We start from the raw sequence: 20,529 nt of genomic DNA, 5'->3' as shown, positions 1-20,529 counted from the left end.
TCATGCTTGATAAGTGTCAATAGTCTTGACCGTAAGCTCTCAGGACGCATTCCGTTTGGTCACAACCTTATGATGGGCAGAGGATACTGTAGATGTTATCTTGCAGGAACAAGGGGAACATTTTTATGCTACATTACTGGAGACACCTATTGGGAACGTGTTCTGTTATCTTTATTTCAGTAGAATCAGTAGTTAAAAGTTTGGTACTTGTTGAGAGTTCGGTACGCAATTCCAACTTCTGGCTGACTGTAGTTATGGAAAGAATGAACACTGAAGACGGAAAGTCGTTTAAAAAAATCCTCTCACTCGTATTCATACGAAACACCCAGACAGACGTCAAGCATCGTTCAAGCTCCTGTTGTGAACAAGAGTGTAAATGTTTCAAATGGCTCTAAGCACTATGGGACGTAACATCTGAGCCCATCAGTCCCCTAGACTTAGCATTACTTAAACCGGACTAACCTAAGGACATCACACACATCCATGCCCGAGGCAAGATTCAAACCTGGGACCGTAGCAGCAGCGCGGTTCCGGACTGCAGCGCCTGTAACCGCTCGGTCACAGCGGCCGGCAACAAGAATGCAGCTGGCATATCTGTTGTAACTTGTAGACTGAATAAGACACGGCCGCAGAGACCGAGGAATTACGGCAGTCCACGTGATATAATGAGGCAGAGGAGGTCGCGTCTCTGGACTGTTACGATGTGCTCGCTGCCTGCTGCACGTATGTGGCGCCCGTAGCTGTGGGAACGAGTACGTAGTATAGCTAGCTGAGTCGCCGGTTACAGCTGTGCCATTCCCTTTTGCAGGCGGTCCACCAGGGGTGGTCGCAATGGTGGCGTGGTCGGGCCCACGTCGCCTGGACGGCGGCCTGCGGTCCGTGGGTTCGCGCTCCGCCTGGCTCGCTCCACTCAACGTGACTGCGGCGCTGCCCAGCCGCGGCGCTGTGACGTCACTCGCTATCAACGTCACGCTGCACGGCCCTCTGCGCCTCGGTGAGGCGCCGCTACTTCTGCTGCAGTACGAGCCACCACACAGGACCGCAACTGACCTTAAGGTACTGCTCCATGCACCATCAGAACGGCGACCTGCACAAATTATTTATTTAGTTTTCTTTACTCCACATATTAGTTTGATGAAGCTCGCTGCAATTTCCACTCCGCTCTCTTTATCTCAGAGTATCACTTACATCCATCGTCTTCAATTGTTTGTTGGATATACTCCAGTCCCCCCACAGTTTTCATACTCGACAGGTCCCTGCAGTCTGGAAGTTTGTTATAACCTGTCGTAACCGCAACTGGAACGGTCGCGGGGTGGCCGAGAAAGTGCGGCGGGACCAAACGGGGAGCGGCCCGCAAACAAACAAACAAACGAACGGAAAGGATGGACGTTGGAGAGAGACTTTACGACGACAACACGCAAGAAGCAACGGAATGACAGACAACCAAATGAATCCAAGACGTCCACTAGTAATGAAAACAAAGAACGGTAAACACGCTGTCTGTTGTCGAGGCGATATGTCAAGAATCAAGCAACGATTAGACTCGCTGACTTAGCTTTTTTATTTCCTTTATTGAATTTCAATTCCCCCCCCCCCCCCCCCGAAGGGGGCGGGCTGGCAGCAGCTTAGTACGCTGCTCTACAGCCTACAGACTTTTTTAAAAACGTAAGAAGAAAAGAAACAAGAAAAACAGGCGATAAAACTGTGACTTAAATTGTAAAACGACGGAAAATTGTGGAAAGTTAAAACAGAAAGCAAAGGGGTTGGCAATGTTAATAAAATACACAGGAATCAGAGAAGTAACATAGTAGACACACAATTAAAAAAACATGGCGACAGTCTGGTTTCTGTTCGCAAGAGATAAAAAATCACACCCAGCGACAGTATGATGGCAGTTCGCAAAACTTCCCAAAAGACACACAACACGGAACACTCACTGTAAAACACTCGCTGTAAAACACTGCACGAAAATGTCGGCACAATGATGACACTCCCTAGCCAATGTCAGATGGCGGGGCGGGGGGGGGGGACCTGGATGAGGGGGGAAAACAGGAGGGAGGAGAGGAGAAAACGAAAGGAGGGGAACCAAAGGAGGGAGAGGACTCATAAGAGTGGAGAGGGGCAGGGCAGACGAGAGAGGGAATGGGAAAAGGCAGAGGAGGGAAATGCAAAAGGACTCCAGGGAGAGAATGGGGGCAGAGAGAGGGTAAGTTGGGAAAAGAGAGGATGGAAGGGGAGGAGAGGGAGCCCTGGAAAAGGACAGAGGAGAGGAGGGGGAGTGAGGATCAGAGTTGATAGGAGGGATAAATGGAGGGAGACAGGGCATCATCCGGGAGGGGGAGTTGATGGAAGCCACCTTGGGAAAGGAGATGAAGGGTGTAGAGATGGAGGGTAGTGGGGATACAACAGTGAAGACGTGGCAGGGGGTGGGGATGGGAGATGAGAGGAACAACCAGGGGGTGAGCAGGGGGTGAGGGGTGAGGGGGATGAAGGGGGCTGGAGGTGTTGACCGAGCTTTTTTTTTTTTTACTTTATTGTTATTTTGATACCTGAACAATCAGGTAGGCTGGCAGCAGCACAATACGCCGCTCTTCAGCCGAAGAGAGTACAAGGAGATAAACAAAGAAGAGACATCACTTAGAAAAACGGCGGGATAAAACAGGAGACACATGAACATAAAAGCACAAGAAGCCGTTCACACTCGATGACAATCCACACTACAAACTGTTGACACGACGCACAAACACTGAAGAAGACGATGGCACAGGTGAACAATGGAGGGTGACGGCGAAACTGAACTCTAAACATGACGGCACACACGATACACTGATGGCGGTGATCTTCGGCGCGCGAATGTCCACTGAGCGTGTGCGAGTCCGGGGACCTGCCAAGAGGGGAACAGGGGTGAGGTGGGGGAGAGGGGAGGAAAAGAGGATGCCAATGGCTTAGGAGACGGAGGCAGGAGGAGAGGGACAGGGGAGGGGAGGCCCGGGGGACGAGGGGGGAGAAAAGGAGGAGGGAGGGAAAAGGGAGAGAAGGGAGGGAGGGTGCCCAGAGGAGTAAGTACAGGAGGAGGGCGGGAGGATCAAAGTTGGTAGGAGGGGTAGATGGAGGGGAGGAGGGCATCATCAGGGAGAGGGAGCTGGCGGAAGCCACACTGGGAGAGGGTAAGGAGGGTGGAGAGATGGAGACCGGGCGGGACGTGGGAATACAGGCGCGGTAGTGGGCGGGGATGGGAGGGGATCGGGGACGAGCGGGCGAGGAGGATCAAGTTTACGGGATGTGTACAGGATCCGTATCCTTTCAAGAAAAAGGAGGAGGTGGGGGAAGGGGATGAGATCATACAGGATCCGCGTGGGGGAGGGGAGACGGATGCGATAGGCGAGGCGGAGAGCATGGCGTTCAAGGATTTGGAGGGATTTATAAAAGGTAGGGGGCGCGGAGATCCATGCTGGATGGGCATAACAAAGGACAGGGCGGATAAGGGATTTATAGGTGTGGAGGATGGCGGAGGGGTTTAGACCCCACGTACGGCCGGAAAGGAGCTTGAGGAGACGGAGTCGGGAACTTGCCTTGGCTTGGATTGTCTGGAGATGGGGAGTCCAGGAGAGGCGACGGTCGAGGGTGACGCCAAGGTACTTAAGGGTGGGAGTGAGGGCGATGGGACGGCCATAGACGGTGAGATAGAAATCAAGGAGGCGGAAGGAAGGGGTGGTTTTGCCTACAATGATCGCCTGGGTCTTGGAAGGATTGACCTTCAGCAACCACTGGTTGCACCAAACGGTGAACCGGTCAAGATGGGATTGGAGAAGGCGTTGGGAGCGTTGCAGGGTGGGGGCAAGGGCAAGGAAGGCGGTGTCATCAGCAAATTGGAGAAGGTGGACGGGAGGTGACGGCGGTGGCATGTCCGCCGTGTACAACAGGTACAGAAGGGGGGAGAGGACGGAGCCTTGGGGCACACCGGCGGAGGGGAAAAAGGTGTAGGAATCTGTGTTATGGATGGTGACATAGGAAGGACGGCGGGAGAGAAAGGACCCGATCAGAAGGACGTAGTTAATGGGAAGGGCGAAGGTTTGGATTGACCGAGCGAGAGGCAGGCGCTTAAGTACGCTATCGGGGGCGCCGCTATTGGCTGCTGGAACCACGTGTTCCACTGTGGCGCCCTCACATTAAATGCAGGCCAGGAGGCGCGCGCCGCCACAGCTTACGGCGCAATGTTGCAGAGACCTCTAGGGGTCTTCGACGTCCCTGACGTCTGATGCGGACTCAAATTCCGCGGCGCGCCGTACCAAAAAGTTATTCGTTCGTATGTTAACCCTCGCAATACCAATCCATTTTCAGTGAAGTATACTACCAAAGGGGTTGGGGGGGGGGGGGTACTTTTTGCTGCCCCCATAAAAACTTTAAAAAGTAAGTAAAGTTGATTAATTGTTCTTGAATTATATTAATAACATACTTTTGAAAGATCTGTTGATGCATAATCAGGGTCCAGAACCTGAATATTTCTTTTAAAACATGCATTTTATATCTTTCACTCACGTCGTCATGTAAGTTTACTAAGTCTAATTATCTTGAGAAAAATTAGTAGTAAAAGTCGTTATGGTACTGTTGAAGCACACTTTACTATAATTAAAAAAATATTACAAAAACTTGAGCTTAGTTGCATAACACAGGTTTGTGAGAAGAATTATTAACCAGTTTCTTCGGAATCTACTTCACAGTTGGAACATACAATTGTTTTTTGCTGTGTTTACCACACGTGCATCTCTTACAATTTTTGCAGATTGTTGTTGTTTTGTTCACTTTGTTGCTCCTTTCTGCTTTTGAACGGCTTTCACTAACACACAAAAGACATCTAACATTACGTCCATGAGCTTCCTTTGCACCGAAGTTCTGCTTGATTTTCCATCCGAGAATACCCTCCATACTTGAAACTTTGGCAGTCCCGCAATATTTGTAGCCCTTTCTTCAATGTACGGTTTCGTGAGCTGCAGTCCCAGTTCTTGAAGAAAAAGTCGTCGCTTATTAGGTTTTTTTCTTATTCCAGTCTGGGAAATTCAACAAAAGTAGTGTATAGCTATTTACCGCTACTATATCCACAAGAGTATAGAAAACAGACAGTGGCCACCTCCTTTTAGCCCACTTAGTTGGATATTTCCTCACCATTTGATCATCTCAACGCCACCTTCAGTCTCATTATAATATAATTATAATATACATTTATAACTGCTTTCTTCTTAATGTCAGTAGGTGAACCAATTGCAGCGTCATAATGTTGAGATGATAGAAACAGCAGTTTTCTTCTGGGTTTTTCACTGGCGATATAAGAAACAATTGTGATTGGAATATTTCCAGTACCAGTATACTGAAATCAAATTTACTAGAGTATAATTCTCGTCTTGAGATACCTTTCAGTTCTTGAGATACCTTTCAGTTCTTGAGATATATGTTTTCTATTAGCTACTATTGTTCCCACGAGAGTTAGCTTATGATTCCTCCATAAATCTTCCGTCAAATCAAATGAAGTGTAATATCTGTCTGTGGTGACATTTCGCCCTGGATTATTTATAAGAACCACATGTTTGACCACAGCTGCAGTGGAATTTGATTGTTATGTACCATCATTTCTTTTCCCAGCATAAGACTCCATGCTGATAACATCTCTGGCTTTAGCGTCAATGAGCATGCGTATAAGTATACCGTATTTACAAGGTTTTTCCTTCATAAAGACCTTGAAGGGACACCTGCCACAGAACAATGACAACATTTCGTCTGTAACAGTGGGCATCCCAAGGAATAATATTTTGACAGTAATTGATTCATTTTATCAAAAACTTCTCATATTGCAACAAACTTATTACGTTTCCTGTGATCTCTTCGTGACACTCTGTCATCAAATCTTGCCATTTCAGTAAGCTGCTGCAGTATGGTTCGGCTCATTCTAGCAATATAAACAAACCATCCTGTAGTGTAGGACCATAAATCTGTAACAGATGATGTACTGTCGTTTTCCTTCCCCATAATAATAAGTAGCCCCTACATATGCCATGAATTCAAGTCTGTCTGTCTCGGGTATTTTCTTCCTCAGTGCCTCTTCACTGGTATGCTTTATTATGATGTTGACATATTCTGGAGACAAAAACTTTTCAAATGATTCTCTTATTGATCCTACTTTATCTTTGTCTCTTATGCTTCTGCTTCTGTCACTATGTTTTGTGCCATTCGTCTTCTAATGTGAGGAGGTTTGAAGCTATAAAGTTTTCCAGTGCTTGTAATATCCTTGTCACTAACCTCGCAAGTTGAGTTGTCATCAGTTTCAGGTGCGCAGAACTAATCTTCAGCGTCTGTAGGTACTCTATCACTGTCCACGTCCTCGCCCACAACACATTCTTCTTCACGTTCACACACTACATCGTCAGTTTCATCAAATTCAATTTGAGAATTTTTCCAAAATCTGTGATATTTCTCCGTCAGTAAGTGACTGTCGACACATGTTCAGTCACAGTTGTATCAAACACTGGACTAAGTGCCACTGAACAGGAAACAGTAAAGAACCAAAGGCAAATGAATCATTGTTGAGACCATTGTTGCTGTAAACCCAGAGAAATAAAATGTCCATGTTTTCTAAGGTCTCATAATGCTTTTATTTGTGGAGTAAGACGACCATTGCGAGAAGTCGCATTTACTAACACACACCTTAAACGCTTCAGTTCTCTTGTTTTCCGGTTTCCCAACAGTTCATAGTTCACTTCCATATAATGCTGTACTCCAGATGAACATTCTCTGATATTTCTTCCTCAAATTAAGATGAGTATTGTCAATTGTAACTGTACTGGACTGAACTGGTTTGCTTAGTTTAACGTTGAACAACGCAGGTGATGCGCCTACATAACACTCTCAAACAAAAATGAGTCGCCAAACCAATCTGAGACTGTATAACAGTATATCGGTATTGCAATTAGAGTCAACCAAATTAACAGAAAACCTAAAGCGGTAAATTAAAGAGACTGTGCTGTGAAATTCTGTATTGTGCTACAGAGCGTGAAATCACCATACGTGACTTGCAGCTCCAACACACAAAACTAACAGAATCAAAATGCTGCATAAAAACACAAATTGAACTTTGAACGTACAAATAACAAAAATGTATGTGAAATTACCCTGTGAATTTATGTAAGCAAACTGCCTGAACAGAATTCCAAATATTAAATAACGCTCAGGCAAATGTGACACTGCACTGTGAGAATAAGTCTGTCTAACAAAGAAATGTAATATGAATTGAACGTTACCTAAATTGAGCCAGGTGCTAATTCTGAAATTCAAAGCTATAACTCTTGATGCTCTTATTGTCTTGACTGCAACGTAACTGGCCCCAGCAAATTTTCATGGATTACCTGTGGCAACGGAAACTCGGTACTGCTCGAAGTGATGAACATAAAAATACAGCTCAGCAACAAACCAGCTAAATAAAAGAAAATCCTTGTGCAGTGCAATGCAAGAACATGCTGCTATACTAAGGGTATTAATCTTCAACTTTACTTTTATACAATTGTGATCAGCTCAGCGCAATGTGGCGACACACACACACACACAAAATTCGTGAGCAGACAGTCGGATTTACTGATTGATGTAAAAGAGACTAACATTCAAGAACTATATTGAAACTCTAGCTTTTGACAAATGTGATCATCTTTACAAAAATTACTTCTCAGTAAAAGTGAATCTGCCATGAAATAAATTTGTAGAATGGTAACGGTAAATCTAAAACTTCTCAGGGCAAATCATCTGAACAGATAACTTTGCTTCATCACATCTCAGTAATCAAACTAATTAACCTGGCCAAAAAAAATTCCCACTAAAACATTCCGTTTTCGAAACAAATCATAAATTTCGCACAGACACGCAAATCAGCAACAGCATTAACTGAAAATCTTCACACTGCTCAAATTAATCTTTACCATATCATATTTCCAATATTCAGCATCCTCTGTATCTTCATCTTTGTGCTCTGCAAGCTATTTCCGGACTGCTCTATAGTGTGACCAATTTCCGAGTCACTCACTTACCTCTTACAGAATGCTACAGCAACCAAAGATCACATTACTTGTACTCAGAACGTCTGTGGTGTAACATACTGACAACTGAAGATCTCTCTTTGGAAAATGTACAGATTACAAATGTGAAGTACAACACATCGAAAGAAAACAGAGCTCACATCACTTTCAATGCGTACCAAAAATCAACTAGAAACTTTACAATGTTTGATACTAGTAGACTTCCTTTAGTCAGGAGTGCGCTCTTCGCCTGTGCTAGCGTTATTTTTTACATTCGCTTTGCTTCGTGTATCACATTTAGCTTCCTTCCAAGACAGTAGAATTCCTTCATTTTGTGTACTTCGTGGTTCCCAATTTTGATATGAAGTTTATGACTAATCTCATTTCTGCTACTCCTCATTACTTTCACCTTTTTTTGGTAGACGTCACTCTATGCGTCCCTGTCTCACTGCATTTCTAATCCGAGCACTTCTCTCTTGGTCTTTCCATTCTTACTGTTTCATCTCGATTCTTATACATATATAGACTAGTACCCTTCTTTCCCTATAGCTTACCCCTATTTTCTTGAGATTTTCAAACGTCTTGCACCATTTTACATTGTCAAACGTATTTTCTTGGTCAACGAATCCTATAAACGTGTCTTGATTTTTCGTACGTCTTGCTTCGATAATAAAGTGCAACGGAAAAACTGCCTCTCTTGTGCCTTTGACTTTCCTAAAGTCAAACTCGTCGTCGTTTAACAGATCCGCAGTTTTCTTCTATTTACAGGGAATTAAAGTGACAACCAGCCTCTATACGAGCTCCTCGTCTAGGCAATGAGAGCCCAGGGGGTGTCGACGAGCCGCCGTATCTGACGAGAGGCACATTGCGTTGTTGCTATTGTCAGGTGTTTGTGGAAGGGTGGGAGGGATGGAGGAGGGAGGAAGGGAGGAACGACGACTAGGGTATAACGTCCCATCGACATCGAGGTCATTAGAGAAGGAGGACAAGCTTGGATTGCGTCAAGGATGGGGAAGGAAATTGGCCGTGCCCTTTCAAAGGAACCATCCCGACATTTGCCTGCAGTGATTTAAGGAAATCAAGGAAAACCTAAATCTGGATGACCGGACGCGGATATGAGCTGTTTCCATCCAGAATGTGAGTCCAGTATGGTACCCACTGCGCTTCTTCACTCGGTTGCGTAGAGTTACAAAACGCGGTAGGAACGGACACACTAAACCAAATCATACGAAGATTCTCCAATAAAGTTTGTGATACGATAGACATATTGAGAAGCACCCCTAAATAACTAGACAACATCGGAACAGTTACACTAAGAATCTGCCACCGACAAAAAGTACCCGGAAGTCTGACATGACAAATAGAAGGTAAGGAACAAACTAGAAAAACAAAACAGAAAGAAACAGCAAAAACAACGTAAATAAATGGAGAAAAAAAACCAAGGAAGCCAATCAGCAAAGCTCAAAACAAGAAACTAGGTAATAAATGGAAAGGAAATTGTGTGAAAATGTCATAGAACCTAACAGTCTGAGATTGGTCGACGAACTTCCGTTTGACTTATGAATGTGAAATGAAAAGTACCTCAACAGCAAAACCGCACCATAAACTGCTACTAGAGAAGCCGGGGGAGCAAACAGTGACACAAAAAACACGAAAAAGACGCCTGGGAATTTCCTTTGTGGTCCGTTCCCGTTGGCGGCTACCAAGCCTTGCTCGGGGCGTTCCCGACGCGGTCTGGAGCCCGCCAACGACTTCCCATCGCTAAAGGCGTAACTCCTCATTACATCCCGCTCAACATCAGTTACCTAGGTGCGCTGGCCATTAACGGTATCACGATTATACACTCTCGGCTGCGGCGGTTTTGCCTGAGGGGTGGGTACGTCAGTTTCTTCCCACCCTGGTACACCACACATTAAACTGACGGTCCCCTTTCTCCGGTTGGGTAACTGGGGTACGCTAGGTACACGCAAGTCGCCGAAGTGGCGTCCAATTGGAAGATTTGAACCAGGCCATTGAGCCTCAGATCCATACATATTATAAAAATGTGTGTGTGTGTGTGTCTGTCTGTCTAACATCTCCTCCTAAACCACTGGACCGATTTCAGCCAGACTTGGCACTCCTATTCCTTATTGTCAGGCAACAATCGCTTTGGGGGTAATAACTACCTGTCTATCATAGTCCAGGGCCAACGGCCTAGCGGTACTGGTAACACCGGTTCCCCTCAGATTACCCAAGTTAATCGCTGTCGGGCTCGGCTAGCACTTGGATGGGTGAACATCCAGTCTGCAGTGCGCTGTTGGCAAGCGTGGTGCACTCAGCCCTTGCGACCCAAACTAAGGAGCTACTTGACTGAGAAGTAGCGGCTCCGTTCTCTTAAACTGACATACGATTGGGACAGCGGTATGGTGGTCACACGCCCCTCCCTATCCGCATCCAGTAACGTCTGTGGGCTGAGGATGACACGGCGGCCGGTCGATACCTTTGGGACTTCATGGCCTGTTCAGGTGGAGTTTAGTTTCTTATCGTAGTACAGGAGATACGACGTAATAAACACTGAGATGCGTGGAAAAGTGTCGCATCATGGATGACGTTTAAATTTCTTCTTTACTACTAACTAACATATTTCGCAGACAGAATACACACAAGCCGCTCAATGTATCTGCACGAATACTTCACTGTACGACACCCATGTCAAAAGATATGACGTCATAAACACTGAGATGTGTGAAAAAACTCCGTATCATGTATGAAGTCTTAATACATCTATTCTTTGCTACTAAGACACTCTTAAAGTCTAGAAAACGGTGATATCGACCCAATCAGTATTGGTGGAACAGTTGCCAATATTCTCGTAAGATTAAGGCTTAGCAGAATAATGTTATTACCAATTTGAAGACTAGTAAGCTACTAAGAGTATGGAAAGACCGAAACGGTCAACATATAGTATCAGAGTTCTAATATCCTTGGAAACGTATTGTTAGTAATGAACTACACGGTCGGGTCGATTGACGCACGCGGTGAAGAAATATCATGTGAAAGTCGACGCACTGCAAGCACTATAGCAGAGTACGAGTCGCCACGCTCGTCCGCGAAACGTAAACAACTGACGACCGCCAGGAGCGCACCTGCTAACACATCTCAACTCCGCGACAGACGGAAATACTCCCTGTCCAACGTAATTAAACGTGTAAATTTCGACTATTTGTATTTTAATGATTCTAAACTGATTAGTGTATCAAAATATAATTTATATGACTATTGTTCTTTAATTATTACCGATTAACTGATGCTGTTACTTACATAATATTATAGGTGCAACACTAGAACTTGAACTTATTAGACGTTAAAAAAAGAAATATTTTTCAGAAATTCTTTTCGTACTATGGCCAGTCTTCGTGTAATATCCTCTCTACTTCAGTCATTCTCAGTTGTTATGCTGTCCACATAGCGAAACTCGTCTACCACTTTTAGTGTCTCATTTCCTAACATAACTCATTGGGTATCGCCTAATTTAATTGGAATGCATTCCATTAGCCCTGTTTTACTTTTGCCGTTATTCACCTTACAACATCTTTTCAAGTCAGTATCTGTTCCATTCAACTGCACTTCCAATTACTTAGCTGTCTCCGAGAGAACTGCAATGTTATTGGGAAGCTTCAGTTTTTTAATGCTTTTCCCTGAACTCTAATTCCTTTTCCAAATATCTGCTTTGTATCCTTTACTGCTTGCTTGGGCTAAAGATTGAATAACTTGAAGAGCCTACAGATCTCTCACTCCTTTCTCAAACTGCATCCCTTTCGTGCCTGATTCTTACAACTGCAGTCTGATTTCTGTATAAGTTGTAGTAACATTTCGCTCACTGTGCGTTGTCCCTTCTATCTTCAGAATTTCAAAGAGTGTATTCTGGTCAAAATCCTCAAAACTGCATATAGACATATCGTATTAACATAGCTTTGCCTTTCCTCAATCTATCTTCTAACAAGGGAAATTCCCCATCGCACCCCTCTCAGATTTGGTAAGACCGCCCAGTGGATAGCTCGTCAAAAACTGAACACACATCAGACGCGACAACAGGGTGTACAGCACTGCGAAAAAAGAAGCAAAATATAAACAGACACGTCGATTACCTGACGGAAAGTTCATAATTATGTTTAAAAAAATTAGGCTCGAGGGAGATTTCAAAAATGGCTCTGAGCACTATGGGACTTAACTTCTAAGGTCATCAGTCCCCTAGAACTTAGAACTACTTAAACCTAACTAACCTAAGGACATCACACACACCTAAGCACGAGGCAGGATTCGAACCTGCGACCGTAGCGGTCGCGCGGCTCCAGACTGTAGCGCCTAGAACCGCTCGGCCACCCGGCCGGCGAGGGAGATTTCATCATGGAGCTCTCGTTTGGCAGTCCACCGTTATAGCCACACAACTAAGACGCCACGGTTGTTGTACTTCGCTCCATGTTGCATGTCTTGGAGCGTTTACTGTTTCTATTTTTCTCTTTCTTTCTTTTACATTACAGTATACTTTCCTGTTTTCATGCTTGATCTGTGTCCAGGTTTTGTCCTGCTATCCACTGGACCACTTTACCACTGAGGGGGGGACCATAGGATCAGTATCGCCTCTTTGTTCCTACCTTCCTGCCGATGCTATTCCAGCAGCTATTAAGGGAGGCAACGGGGTGCGACCAACTGCAGATGGTAGCGCACGTAGGAACAGACAATGCCTGTCGACTGGGCTCAGAGTTCATGCTTGGATCATACAGCGACTGGCAGAGAAGATTAAGACCAGCCTTTCACACAGAGTTTCAACTAAGCTCACAATTGGCAGTATTGTCTCCAGAACTATTCGTGGCCCTACGTTCTGAGTTGATAGGACTGAACCAAAGACTTCAATCGATCTATGACAAGCTAGGCTGCGACTTCCTGGACTTGAGCCATAGGGTTGAGAACTATAGGGTCCCATTAATTGCGTCAAGTGACCAATGCACACCAGAAGCTGCTACCAAAGTAGCAGTGTGTGTTTGGGGGGAAGGGGGGGGGGTACGCCCAAGGTTTTTTTTCGTTTAGCTGATTAACCGTGCAGTGCAAATAACTATGGCTTTAGGAGACTCAAAAGTGTAATTAATCATACTGCAGTTATCGGCGGTGGCTTTAATCATCCAATACTCAACTGCGAAAATTACTATTCTGTTAGTGGTGGGCGTGGGAAGACATTGTGTGGAACATCACTAAATGCGTTCTCTGAAAATTACTTAGAACAGATAGTTTCGAACCCCACACATGATGGAAATACATTAGATCTGATGGCAACAAACAGACCTGACTTCTTTGAGGATTTCCATATCGAAACTGGTGTCATTTCTGCTGTTGTGGCAGCAATGATTACCAAAGTACAAAGGAAAAATAAAACTAGTAGAAAGATATATATGTTCAGTAAACTAGATAAAAACAGTAGTGTTGTACTTCAATGACGAACATGAAATTTTCAGTGCAGGACGGGAGCGTGTAAGGAACTATGACTTAAGTTTAAAAGAATAATTGACCATGCACTGGATAGACATGTAGCCAGTAGAACAGTTCAAAATGGAGGGGACTCTCCATGGTATACAGCCAATGTAAAGAAACTTCTAGAGTCTACTGCGTTATAGGTGTAAAACAAAGCATAGGGCTACAGATAGAGGTGCTGAACGAAACGCCTTTGACTTTCAAGAGAGCAGTGCATGAAGTCTTCATTGACTGCCGTAGAAGAACATTGTCACATAAACTTTCTCAGAACCCAAAGAAATTCTAGTCATGTGTAAATGCTGTTAGTGGCAACAAAGTTAGTGTCCAGTGACTCGGAATGAGACAGGAACTGAAACTGACGATTGCAAAGCAAAAGCCGAAATGGTGAACTCGGTTTTCAAATGTTTCTTTACAAAGGATTCTGAAGGCATCGATCATGTGAAACCCAACTCCCACTTTACTCGCATGACATACTCAAAACTTTGGATCGAGGCACACAGGTAGGTGAAGTATTCCTTGATACCCAAAAAGCTTTTGACACAGTACGACCAGATAGCCTATCAGGTGAAATATGCGACTAGACTGAGGATGTCGTGGCAGGCAGGACACGGCATGTTCTCTTGGCTGGAGAGTTATCGTCAGATGCAGAAGTGACAGCGGGTTGCGCCAGTGTTTTCGAACGTTTGCTGTTCATGTTTTATATTAATGACATTGGCGCACAATATTAATACTAACCTCAGGCTCTGTGCAGCTGAAGTAGTTACCTATAATGAAGTACTGGCTGAAAGAAGCTGCATATACATTCAGTCAGGTCTTGGTAAGATGTCAGATGCCACGATCGGCAACTCGGTTTTAGTATTCGGAAAAGTAAAATTGTGCACTTCACAAAACGAAAAACGTTGTCTCCTCTGAGTATTCTTTCGTCGGCTAGACTCTGTTTTCTTATGTTATCCAAGGATTTCTACCTTTTTGCTTATTTGGTCCTCTACTGCCTTCATTTCATCTGTATTTCATCTCTCTAGGCTACCCATTCGTCTTATATTGTGTTCCTTGGTCCTGTTTCAGTCAGTCGTTACCTAATACCAAATCCAATAATTAACATACCGACCTTGTGAAGATAGGGCACAAAGGCGAGGAAAGAGAAGATCCTTAAACCTATTCCTGTACTACCCTTAAATAATTTTGTACTTACAACCTTGTACTCACCTGACCAGAAGTTCTGTTCTTAGAGACTCCGCGCTTCACTAACTTTAACAATATCTGAGGTCAATCTATCCACTTCCCTTCTTAAATTTTCTAACCTACCTATCCAATTAAAGGATCGAACATTCCACGTTCCGACCCGTAGAATGTCAGTCCTGTTTTTTCAGACTAGATCAACCTCTTGAATAGTATTCAGCGAAATATTTGGATGGGCGGCTGTTTACCTCCATAATATTTTAGACAAGATGATGCGATCATCATTTAACCATACCGTATAGTTGCTTGTTCTCAGGTAAATAACGTCTGTGGTTTCCTCTTGCTTTCAGCCGCCCAGCAGTATGAAAATAGCAAGCCCATGTCAGCCACTGTTGCGATGCCATATCGGCCAGTCATCCAGACGTGCTCGTGCAGGTACTGAAGACAGCTGTCCTTCTTTGAGGACTACATTCTTGTCTGGCTTCTCTATAGACACCCCTCCGATGTGGTTGTACCCGGTAGATAGCTACATATTGTGACCAAAGTATCCGGACACCCCCAAAAACATACGTTTTTCATATTAAGTGTATTGTGGTGCCACCTATTGCCACAACTCCATATCAGTGACCTCAGTAGTCATTAAACATCGTGAGAGAGCAGAATAGAGTGCTCAGCGGAACTCACGGATTCGAACGTGGTCAGGTCATAGGTTGTCACTTGTGTCATACGTCTGTACGCGAGATTTCCACACTCCTAATATACCTAGGTCCACTGAGTCCAATGTGATAGTGAAGTGGAAACGTGAAGAGACACGTACAGCACAAAAGCGTACAGGCCGATCTCATCTGTTGACTGACAGAGACCGCCGACAGTTGAAGAGGGTCGTAATGTGTAATAGGCAGATATCTATCCGAACCACAAACAGGAATTCCAAACTGCATCAGGATCCACTGCAAGTACTATGACAATTAGGCGGGAGGTGAGAAAACTTGTATTTCACGGTCGAACGGCTGCTCATAAGTCACACATCATGCCGGTAAATTCCAAACGACGCCTCGCTTCGTGTAAGGAGCCTAAGCATTGCACGATTGAAGAGTGGAAAAACGTTGTGTGGAGTGACGAATCACGGTACACAATGTGGCGATCCGATGGCAGGGTGTGAGGATGGCGAATGCCCGGTGAACGTCATCCGCCAGCGTGTGTAGTGCCAACAGTAAAATTCGGAGGTGGTAGTGTTATGGTGTGGTCGTGTTTTCCATGGAGGAGGCTTGCACCCCTTGCTGTTTTGCGTGGCACTATGACAGCATCCCACTGTTACAGAGCAATTGGGGGATAGCGTTTGCATCTTTCAACACGATCGAGCACCTGTTCATTATGTACGGCCTGTGGCGGAATGGTTACACGACAATAATATTCCTGTAATGGACTCGCCTGCACAGAGTCCTGACCTGAATCCTATAGAACACCTTTGGAATGTTCTGAAACGCCGACTTCGTGCCAGGTCTCACTGTCCGACATCGATACATCTCCTCAGTGCAGCAGTCCGTGAAGAATGGGCCCAAGAAACCTTCCGGCAACTGATTGAACGTATGCCTGCGAGAGTGGAAGCTGTCATCAAGGCTAAGGGTAGGCAAACACCATAGTGATCTCCAGCGATACCGATGGAGGGCGCCACTAACTTGTAAGTCATTTTCAGCCAGGTGTCCGGATACTTTTGATGGCATAGTGTATCTGTATCGAAGCGGCATGCAAGCCAACCTATATCGCCGAGATCGATGGTTCATTGTGTTGGTGAACAATCTTAGTGAAGTATGTAAACACCACTTACGGTTTAGGCGTTAGGACTGTTCAGACTGGCGACTGCTGACTACAAGGCAGTTTGAGGAGTTACATGTGATGATGGGACATGTGATCAGCATGTTGGCGATTCCCCGAGCCGTTATTGCCGGTAGACGAATCATGATATTGCCGCTCGTTCTTTATTCACGCAGCTCGTCATTCGACCTCAGAAGCGTTAAATGGGCCCCATGCCCCACATCAAAATGGTTCTAATGGCTCTAAGCACTATGACACTTAACATCTGAGGTCATCAGTCCCCTAGACTTAGAACTACGCAAACCTAACCAACATAAGGACATCACACACATCCATGCCCGAGGCAAGATTCGAACCTGCGACCGTAGCAGCTGCGTGGTTCTGGACTGAAGTGCCTAGAACCGCTCGTCCACAGCGGCCGGCCATGCCCCACATCCATACCTCAGAAAATTAAGGTGCTAGCAGGAATCGAACTGGCGCTCTTCTGCGCCAAAAGCAGGAGATCTAAGTATTCGGCTATGGAGGCACTGTATGAGTGATGTCGAGAGTTGGCAATACTCTCTTAGGATTTAAAGGTTGGCTACAGCGCGCATACACAAGCTCTGGAATCTAAGATATTGTTGTCGCGCTTCACAGCACACGGATTAATTAGTGGCAGTTTGGAAGCCAGTGTAGGAGCCCGCCTGCTGTGGTGCGCCCGTGTTGGGCGAGGGGTCGTCGCCGAGCTGCCGTACTGCCGTGACCGCCAGCAGCGACACAGGATTTGGTATTGAGTTGATATTTTTTATAATTTGCAGCGCGCTTATTAATTTAAGGAAAAGGGTTTGTGTATGTGCGTAGCAGCAGACGGTAATTTTGATAAAGATAGGAGCTGAATTCTGAAGGGAAACCATTGTTAGGCGAATAGATTAAGTATTGATTTTTGTCATTGATTTCTTTTGTAATTGTCAGGGAATTGTTTGACTATGTATTTAATTGGGAATTATTTCAGTCTGTCTCAAGAGTCTGATTAATTTGTAATATTGCTTTTATGCCATTGGAGGCAGATTTGCATACGAAGCGATTGTTCAAAGAGCTTCTAGCGTTTTGTTAATTGAATGAGAAAGAATCGCTTTCATAATATAGTTTTTGAAAAAAGGAATTACTTGTTTGGGTTATCATTTATAGAGTTTAGATTTGACCAAACACTTTCTCGTGAATTATATATAGTTGTAGTAAGCAGAAGCCGCAAGCAACAGCAGGAGCCGCCATACAGAACATGCAGTGCACTCAGCATGAATAATAGGTTTTTTTATGTTTTTGTTAAATAATGGAATGTAGCAGATCAAGCAGTGGCAGCAGAAAGACCGAGTAAGTTATTTGTTGCGTACAGGACCAATAAAAAAATAAAGTTTAGGCGATCTCTGTAATAGTAAAGTTAACAAGAGTACAAACACGAGATTTTCAGTAGAAAACACGAGATAAGAAGATAGAACTCGCGACTTTCAGTGTTACACAAATTAATTAACTCTCTATCTTTCACGATTGTAAGATGTGTCCCGAAGTAAAGTGCAAAACGTAAGAAATTGTTTTGTTTTAATGCTTTAGCCTCTAAGATAGCCACCGCGTCAAAGCGCACCTGCACGGTAGCCTGGGAATCATTGTATTCGAAGAACTCGAAAACAGCAGAATCGGGATGATCAGTCTTCTACTGTGTGTGAAACTAAGGGTGTCACTGTCATTGTAACAGCTCGCCACCTCGTGCGTGTGCGTGCACACTGAGTATTGCGAATGCCGCGTTGCCTGCCTAAGTGTGCGTGTTGTCTCGCAGGTGGGCGGCGGTCGTGAGTCTCCACGCAGAAGGCGGCAGGTGGAGGCGGAGGACTACGAGGAAGAGACGAACCGCGTCTGGAGCAGGGACAGTGGGGGCGGCGGGGGCGGAGAGCTGCAGCTCCAGGTGAAGGCCAGGTCGGGCCGGCGGGCGCGCGGCAACTGCCGCAGGAAGCCGCTCTACGTCGACTTCTCAGAGATCAACTACGACACCTGGATAGTCGCCCCCACTGGATACGAGGTAACGAATGCAAATAAAGCATAGCAAGTATGTCAAGTATGACCTTCCCCTCCCCCCCCCCCCCCCGCCTCTCCTAAGTACGGAGGAGCATAGCCAAGAGCGCATTGGAAGGAGAATCAACGCTCTAAGCTTGTTGATACCAGCACCTACCCATTTTAATTGTATATTACAGCACTTAGGATGGTCACTAAGTGACCGTAAATCAGTTTTGTGGATAATAAAACAAAAAAATACGACCAATGCTGATTCTCCTTCCAATTCTATCCACTATTTGGTCGTGGTGCACAGAACACTCCATGGAGTCGCCAATCAAGAGCGCATTCCTATGCATCCTGCTACTGAAGCAGTCTGGAGGCATGGATTAAAGACATTGAAAATTGTATAACCATTGTATTCATTACTTCCAGTTGTATTGCGTAAGACACACCAATCAATAAAAGCATTGTTACAAATACGGTGAAGCTCAGAAGTCGAAGTAAATACTTTTCCCTAATCCGCGTAATAGTCTTCACCTCAATAACTAGCAAAGTACTTTACACTTTATAAAGAAGCCTATCTTCTTCATCAGAATTCAAGCTATATCGTTTGCTTATTTCATCGAAATCGGTTATGCGGGTTAGTAATAACAAATTTAAACGTTAAGCATGATGCGGAATTTATTCAGGCATCTCAGTGTTTGACATCATATATTCTGAACTATGTGTCATATACTGATATAATTTTGCAGATACATTTGGTGGCTATTTGAACAATGTCTGCAAAATGTGTTATAATAAGATTAGTAGTAAAGAAGGAATAAATTACGTAGCCATGCCTGATGCGAAAATGAACAGGAGGGAGGGGGGAGGGGGCGGAGGGTCGGCAAGAATAAGTTTCTTAAATGTTTCAAATTATGTGTAAAGTTTATTGCAATTCACAAAATGCTCTTGTTCTTAAATACAGGATGAATAAAAGTCTTGTATTCGCGTATAGTGGCCTACACTTCTGTTTCACTCAAACACCTTTGATACGTAGGCAGTTCTTACCCCCAAAGCGATTCTTTCCAACAATGATAAGCGTACCAAATTCGGACGAAATCGGTCAAATGGTTACAGAGGAAATCAAACAAACAAGCATAAATAAATCCATACATACATACATTTCTATAACATGTGTAGATATCTTCTTTTTTCGTGATCTGATTTCAGATGGTTCAAATGGCTCTAAGCACTATGGGACTTAACATCTGAGGTCACAAGTCCCCTAGACCTAGAACTACTTAACCTAACTAACCTAAGGACATCATACACATCCATGCCCGAGGCAGGATTCGAACCTACGACCGTAGCAGCCGCGTGTTTTCGGACTGAAGCGCCTAGAACCGCTCGGCCACAGCGGCCGGAGATCTGGTTTCGACGAACTAAAGTCTGGTAGGTTCCCAAAGCTATCCTCAAGTTACTGTGAAAACCCAATGAAAATTCGTTTAGCAGTTTTGGAAACTATCGTGTTCAAATACTGACAGAAACGACGGTTTTACAGATTTGTTATTAGTATAGCAAGGATACAATTTTATGTTCTCTATCTTGCTCTTTGGGAAAGAATTTGCCTTTTAGGTAATTTAAAAAACTATTTACTTATGTCCCAGATAAACTATTGCCCTTTGATCTGTCTGCTGATCAATTCAGTGGCTAAAGTTAAAGGAGTTAAAAGAATATACCAATTCTACATGTTCAATTACTTCCATACATTCGACTCATAGAATTTTCTGATACTTCAGTAAATTTTAGTTACTTGAACAGGATACTTAATGGGTATGCGTACTGGTTTACGATCCCAGCACATTTTCACCGCCCACCCCCTCTGGAATTCCAACTTCGTTTACAAATGCCACCAAATTACAATCGTTCTTGAAGGTGCATGGATCCCTACATTCTTCACAGCTAACTG

General features: G+C 44.5%; 1 protein-coding gene across 1 annotated transcript in view; it reads left to right on the top strand.

Annotated features, from left to right (window-relative positions):
• The window catches only part of LOC126455912 (growth/differentiation factor 6-A-like), an 88,261-nt gene that overhangs the window by 51,470 nt on the left and 16,262 nt on the right, over nucleotides 1–20,529 (top strand). The window contains exons 3-4 of the mRNA XM_050091670.1: nucleotides 809–1,056; nucleotides 18,364–18,603. Of these exons, the coding sequence (XP_049947627.1) occupies nucleotides 809–1,056; nucleotides 18,364–18,603 (488 nt within the window). The remainder of the gene's footprint in view (nucleotides 1–808; nucleotides 1,057–18,363; nucleotides 18,604–20,529) is intronic.

This window comes from Schistocerca serialis, chromosome 2 (genome assembly GCF_023864345.2).
Source record: "Schistocerca serialis cubense isolate TAMUIC-IGC-003099 chromosome 2, iqSchSeri2.2, whole genome shotgun sequence".
NCBI lineage: Eukaryota > Metazoa > Arthropoda > Insecta > Orthoptera > Acrididae > Schistocerca > Schistocerca serialis.
The sequence above is the reverse complement of the archived record's forward strand: the minus strand, read 5'-3'. Positions and strand labels throughout refer to the sequence as shown.